The sequence below is a fragment of the Battus philenor genome, unplaced genomic scaffold (assembly GCF_028537555.1).
Source record: "Battus philenor isolate CCGP_79_NKW_IND1 unplaced genomic scaffold, ilBatPhil1.0.hap1 SCAF_7, whole genome shotgun sequence".
Taxonomy (NCBI): Eukaryota; Metazoa; Arthropoda; class Insecta; order Lepidoptera; family Papilionidae; genus Battus; species Battus philenor.
This window is the reverse complement of record NW_027181737.1, coordinates 4,155,065-4,162,447: the sequence shown is the minus strand read 5'-3', so window position 1 is coordinate 4,162,447 and position 7,383 is coordinate 4,155,065. Positions and strand designations below refer to the sequence as shown.

The 7,383-nt window shown below is 29.6% G+C and overlaps 1 protein-coding gene across 1 annotated transcript; it reads left to right on the top strand.

Moving 5' to 3' along the window:
• The first annotated feature begins 63 nt into the window (after window positions 1-63).
• Window positions 64-6,380, top strand: LOC137931000 (GPN-loop GTPase 1). The gene is made up of 9 exons (XM_068774382.1): window positions 64-221; window positions 318-443; window positions 544-711; window positions 2,202-2,398; window positions 3,199-3,390; window positions 3,914-3,966; window positions 4,403-4,491; window positions 5,868-6,014; window positions 6,170-6,380. The coding sequence occupies exons 1-9, from the start codon at window positions 179-181 to the stop codon at window positions 6,244-6,246; spliced, it is 1,092 nt and encodes a 363-aa protein (XP_068630483.1). The 5' UTR covers window positions 64-178; the 3' UTR covers window positions 6,247-6,380.
• Window positions 6,381-7,383: the final 1,003 nt, after the last annotated feature.

The window sequence follows — 7,383 nt, the reverse complement described above, 5'->3', positions numbered from 1 at the left end:
TTGTTAATTTTTTTATACTTGCAACTTTGAGATGTTTGTCTTGTCGACTTGTCAAAATAGAACATTGTCAACAGTCGTATTTTGCGTTTTAAAAAGTTGAATATTTAAATTAAATAAATGTTATTACATCTTATGTTATATTTTATTATATAAATATAATTTACTTTAGTCACCGAATATGGATGAAGAGTCAAGGAAACCTATTTGCCTTATAATTCTAGGTTAGATATTTGTTATGATACAACTTGAATGTAATGCGTAAGAAGTTTGTAATTTTATTGAACTTTATTTAACTAAGTTACTTTATTATGTATTAGGTATGGCTGGGGCGGGAAAAACCTCATTTACGAGACGCTTAGCAGGGAAAATTACAGACGGTTCACGGCCTTACATATTGAACTTAGACCCGGCTTGCAGAGAAGTACCGTATCCGGCTAATATAGGTAAAATTGATTTATTTTTATTAGATGAATAACATTACGGTATTAGGGTTAGTGGTTTCTATAACTGGTTACAATTTTTATATTGTTTATTACTTTTTAGATATAAGAGACACAGTAAATTACAAAGAGGTGATGAAACAGTATGGCCTAGGACCAAATGGAGGTATTGTCACAGCTCTCAACCTATTTTCGACTAAGTTTGGTCAAGTTGTAGAGCTGATAGAGAAAGCTGGAAAGAAGCATAAGTATTGCGTCATTGATACTCCTGGTAAGGCTCTATGAGATATGAAGTTAAAATTATATGTCCATTATAAATAACAATAACTAAATACTAATAATATATTATAAATAATAATAACTAAATACTAATAATTATAAATAATAAATGTGCAAAATTTTGGTAAAAATTACTGGAACAGATAGTTACTATAAATATAGTACAGGATTATTTATCAAAAAATACATTACCTGTTATAATAATAAAAATAAACAATCTGATAATAAATTTGTTTCTAACCACCAAGCATCTTAAAAGAGCCCTTGAGCTTTGCTATAAAAATGTGATACAGGTTAAGCATCATCATCATCCTGTCCACAATAACCTGTGGAAGTCGTAAAGTAACTGTGATCATCCATTAAAAAAATATGATTTAACAATATTCTTTGCCCACAACAATCAGCAGCAGTACTAGCAAATTATGATGAAAAAACTGACTTGCTAAAAGAAGGATGCACATGTTCATAACATGTATTATAACCAACAATATAAAATGTGATATTTGTGAAAATAGTGAACTGTGTGTCCTCAGAAAATGCTGTTTAGCAATAATAAGTAATAATAGGAATAAAGCTAGAAGCATGTATTCAAAAACAACATTGTATATTAACTATTTGAGACCCAAGCAACATGATCCACTGTTTAGTCTTTATATTGGGAAACAGCATAATATTATATAATACCTAACCTAATTAACTCTTAATTCTCACCAGGTTGTAGTTATTTTTAATAAATATGAAAAAGATGTTTTTTTATTATTCATTTAAATATAACAATTTTCTTAAAAAAAATTTTTTCTGAAAAAGTAATACATTTATTTATATGTGTCGTATTTTTGAAACAATCTTCAACATTTCACAATAGTATAGTGTTGTTTTCCTTCCTCCAAGCTACTTACGATTAGAACATACTAAGTAGTTGTTATGTTTTCCTGTACCATCAGGTTGCATGATATTTAGTTTTGCATCCAATCTCCCCTCATTATCTGATGTTGAAGATACTATTAAAATTAATAAATTTAATTTTTTATCAAAAAAAAAAATAATTCAAACGCTAAAAAAATTATTGATATGCTGCATAAGGTAAATGCTTTGTTGGTAATGATAAACTGAAAAGACAGTCATATGCGCATTCAATAGACAGCAAGTTTCATTGTGATCCAACTTGTCACCTCACACATGCCATACAACCGCTGTAGAAAGCTGCCCTTGTCACATCAGAGGTGACTTGCGACTGATAAGAGTTAAATAATTTATTTTTGTTATCTAAATAATTTTTATTGAATAAATTTGAAATATTTATTAACGACAGTGTAAATAGAGTATAACAGTAATAATTTGTGACATTTCTGTTTGTCAAAACATGCTATATGAACTTCTTTTCTAGGTTGCATTTTAAAAAATTGTAAAAATACTTTTTCTTCAAGTGTTTTTTTAATACTGTCTAGGACTCAAATGGTTAAAGTGTTTTTATTCAATCAGGTCAAATAGAAGTGTTCACATGGTCAGCTTCGGGCACTATAGTGACAGAAGCCCTGGCTTCATCCTGTCCGACGGTGGTAGTGTATGTAATGGATACAGTAAGGAGTGTATCACCTGTCACCTTCATGTCCAACATGCTGTATGCATGTTCCATATTGTACAAGACAAGATTGCCTTTCATAGTTGTTATGAATAAGGTTTGTGATCTTATTTATCTTATGATTTAACTATTTTATCTTAAACATAGGAAAAATGAGTTGTACACAATTCTTTTTATTTTATTTTAGTTTTTATAGTACTCATTATTTATTTGTTATAATGTTTTTATAATTAATGCATGCATATAGTACATGTTTCTGAAAGATTAATATTTACGATGTACCAAATAAAATGCTCACTGCCACTTCAGACAACCAATTCTTCGAGTGATGTTAGAGACCTTGGTTCTTCTGCGGATCTCCTTTTTACTTGATCTTGCAGCGCAACTCCGAGCTAAATTCTCTCCATTGACCCGAAGTCTTAATTACCCGTACATCTTATGAACATTAGGGCCAAAATGATCCCCAACCAGTAGACTAAGAGTGGATAAGCCCCCTATTAGATGAACCAACTACATAGTCAAGGCCGCGAGAAGTCGCTAAATGCGGACAGCGCAAGACTAGTGATCATGGCTATCTTTGGGGGAGACCTATGTCTTACATTTGGCATCTATCGGCTTAAAAAAGTTAAATGATATGTTTTACAAATAGTGATAATTTTGTATGTCTCTTACATTAACACTATTTATTACTTATTTATACATTTATAAGAGTATATACATTTGTAACATCAATGTATATGTAGGTATTTTAAAAACCTGTTTATTACATGTTGGTAACAAAAAAGTACTAAATACCTAACGTTTTGCTGTTGCAATAAACACATCTAAATTTATTATGAGCTTTTTTTATTTACGAAAGATATTGCATTCACATTTCACACTTTTATCAATTTTTAGACTGATGTGGTAGATAGTTCATATGCAGTTGAATGGATGCGTGACTTTGAAGCATTCCAAGATGCATTGGATGCTGGCGTCGATGGCGAGGGAGGTTCCTACGCTGGTAACCTCACCAGGTCCATGGCTCTTGCACTTGACAGTTTCTATGCAGATCTAAAATGCTGTGGAGTGAGTGCTCATACGGGAGATGTGAGTATATTTATAAAAATAATCTTACCAATTATTTCAAGGTAACACTCTGAAGAACCTGCATTAAGTTTTTTTTTAACTTGAGAGGAGTAAGCAGTGTGTGATGACGTTTAAATTGCATCAAGCCTGTTTGTTGCTTGAAGACTTTACATAAGATCAAAAATCATTTGCAAAGTTATGTGATAAGAAGACTTCAGATGTTGAGATTCATGTTTAACTTGACATATTTTTTGTTTTGTTTGGAAATTATAAATGGGGTTTAATAGTTCAACCGGAACTGCTCTACCTTGTGTGAGGTAGTTAAGTGTACTTGTATAGTAACTAAAAGAACTGTGACTTCAGAAACTGTTAGGAGCCTATTAGAGTTAAAAAAAAACTATGATATTCAAAGCCATCATATACTTATAGTACATATATTTACAGTTAATATATTTACTTTAATTTGGTTAGATAATTAGTATTCACATGTACATCCAAGCTGTGATAATAAACAGAAAATAATTAATCTATTTTTGGCCAACAGGGATTTGATGAATTTTTCAAGTTAGTGGATGAAGCTGCTGAAGAATATGAGAAGTGAGAGAATTTTCATTTTGTTTTTGATGTATAAACTTTGAAACTCAAAAAATCCTTGAAGTACACAGAAAGACAATTTAAAATCAGTCACATATAATAATATAATTCTATTACGTAATTTTAAATATGAGAAATGGTAGCCCACCTGTAGAGGACTAAGACTTGCGTTCGTAGGTCGCAGTTTTGAATCACGGGATACAATCTTATATATAATTCACACTGTGCGATAAGTATATGTGGATTGCCACTGCTTATAAACAAGTTTCCAGACATAGCAGCGCCCCCTGCCTAACATAAAACAACGCTGCTATTGTCAACCCTAGATATCTTTGGAAAGCTTATGCCTTGCAGTGGGCGTTAATGAGCTGAAACGACGACGACCAATTTTAGTTGGGTGTAGTATCATAAACTATTTATTATACTTTAAAAATTTCAGAGAATACAAAGTTGATTGGATGAAAATGAGGGCTGAAAAATTAGAAAAACAAAAACAAAAGGAAGAAGAATTGAAAAAACCATCTGAAGGTAGGAAATATTTGCATTCTGTTTGCATATGACTATGATCAAATGGGAAAGATATTTTTTATGTATGTCCACTTTTGTGTAAATATTTGTATTAGCTGTGTTATTAGTTGTATACATAAATGGTATACTTCTTGAAACAATGTAGCAATAATTATTGATGTGATTTTCTATCAGTTTAGTCAAGAATTTTATTAGAAATACCATATTTAATTTATTTGAAATTAAATATTATTATGATGTGTTTTCATTGCTCAAATTTAAAAAGTTTATTTTGTGAGATAAAAAATTCCTGCTATTTTCTATAAATCCCATTATCAGTATTATCTGAAGTAATAATAATTTAATATTTTCTACCTTTCAATGTTAAAGAGCATTTTTTTAGATATGGTTAGAAAATTTTTGAAAAAAAAAATGCAAAACATTTAAAACGATAAACAAGTGCAATAGAATGTGATATTGGTTTTACGAAATAATAGCTGACCCCACAAACACTATGCTGTCAATTGGCTAAGAAATAAATAAAATGTACTTCAGTGTTATAAATCCATTTATTTACTAAATTTCTGAATAAAAGACGATTGTCTACAACATTTATTTTCTATTTCGTACACTCTAAGACTATAATAAGAATGGTATTATTTAATGATATGTTCATTATAAAGCTTCGTCAATCTATTACTTCTTGAAAAATATACGGCGTGTGTGGGCCTCCCACTAGGTAGACCGACAACATAGCCAAGATTGCGAGAAGTCACTTGATGTGAGCAGTGCAAGAGCGATCATCATAGTTATCTCTGAGAGTCGTCTATCCCAGGGGTGGCCAAACTTCTTGGTAGTCCTATCCATTTTTTGAATATTTTTAATAATTTACGAGCTCCAAACAAGAATAATAATTGTGCAAAAATTAATTTAGAAAAGATAACACTTATTATATTTATAGTGAACATAAAAGTACAAAATGTTTGTTGTATTTAGATAATAAAAATTAGACACATTTATTTTACTTCCCTTTTAAATTTTTTGGTAAATAATTGGTGACAGTACCATTCAGTAATTCTTTTAAATGCTGTATAATTATTATTGTTAGTGTAATAAAATAAAAAATAAATATCACTATAATAAAACGGAACTGGTATATTTATTAAGAGCTACTAATAATCTTTAAATGCCACAGGTTGGCTTCCCATGTCTTGCAGTGAATGTCTAGCAGCTGATATGATGTGAAATAAGTTTCGTTTTTTATTCTTTTCCTCAAAATGTGTCCATTTTTTTCTCCATTATAACCTTTGTATTAACCTAATTGTTTGAGCTGTTTTCTACTTTAGTTCTACACATTTAGAAAAAAATTGATATTAATAAAGATTGTTACTTTTCAGATACTGCAGATGCAGTGATAACTAAGAATAATCTTATAGAAGAAGTGGTTGTAGGCAGAGAGATAAGTGATGTGTATCTAAAGCATCCAGCTAACGAGAGTTCCAGTGACGATGAAGGCACTGAGGCAGGTGTCCCTGAGGTGCTAGGTGAGTGAATTTATTCAATAAAATATACGTTAGGTGCGTAAATTTATTAATCTATGTAATTTTTGTACAACAGAATTTAAGTAACAAAACTTAGTTCCATCAGTTAAATCAATAAATATATTAAGTCACTATTTTGTACATTTCTTTTACTACAGATGACAAACCAGAAGATGTTGCAGCTTTTCAAGCATTTTTGAGGAAACATGTCAAACCTAACAATAGTCAATCATAACATTGCTATTTAATAAGGAAAAATATTATGAAGAGTGAAAACATAAGTACAACGGAAAAAAAAAATTAAATACATTTTCTGTTAATAACAATAAATGTGATATTCCACAATGTCTTTTACTTCTCGACAACAACGAATTCATTCACATTCTTTAAATTTTATTTATTCAATCGAATATTATCTAAAATCGTAGTCTTAGTATATTATGTACAGCACTTTTGTACTAAATAATTAGTAGAATCAAATGGAAAATTGCGATGTATAGATGTAGACCCTGCAAATTCTTTCTCTTATTAATTTATCTCTTAGTAACTTATCTTAGCCACACCAATAACTTCTTAGCTAGAATTAATTCAAATAAATTTCCATTTGAACATGTATCTGGTGCATGGTTTTTAAGGCTTTGTCCATGGTATTGTGTTAAACTGCCATATCTTCATGTATGTAATAACCATTACAAATACGAAGTAAAGCAGTATATTAGGTAGATTTAAATACTCCATCAGTGATAACACAGACCTATTTAGTCTATGGTTTAATCACTAAAGATGATTTAACAATATTTGTAGGATATATATAATCCTTATTATTAGTAAAAATAAACAACCTCTAGTGTTTGGCGCTTCAGAAAATCTACATGTGTTTTTTATAAATTATAATTTGTGTACTCACAAAACTAAAATCTTACTATCTGAGCTATGAATCTCAGAATTCAACAATCAATTCAGTTTCAAATTTAGATTCCTGTTTTGAAGTTGTGGACACATGTAGTAGTTAAAACGAGAAAATATACCATATCATGTATATATTAAATATTCAATTTAATAAAACTCTGAATTATGTTTAAAATATATAATTGAATCATTTCTAATTGCATTCACAGCATTGAATTAGAAAATAATTAAAATTTGGAATCCTAATTAAATTTATTAAAACAGCATAATAATTTAAATATTAAAACCTATTCGGTATAATTTTATCTAAACAAGCTGCCACAGTGGATTAACATTGAATATTGCTTTTAATGGATTTTTTTCTTATCCCATTTAATATTTTTATGTTCTATGCAAATAAAATCTTATGTCAATAATTATTGATGTCAAATGTCAATTTAAAACATTTCTCACACAGATAAAC

What these genes read in the sequence shown, in the direction of transcription:
- LOC137931000 (XM_068774382.1), top strand. Translation starts at nt 179, where the DNA reads ATGGATGAAGAGTCAAGGAAACCTATTTGCCTTATAATTCTAG. An exon ending in ACCGTATCCGGCTAATATAG is followed by an intron (nt 444 to 543) that starts GTAAAATTGATT and finishes ATTACTTTTTAG; the next exon opens with ATATAAGAGACACAGTAAAT. An exon ending in ATTGAAAAAACCATCTGAAG is followed by an intron (nt 4,492 to 5,867) that starts GTAGGAAATATT and finishes GTTACTTTTCAG; the next exon opens with ATACTGCAGATGCAGTGATA.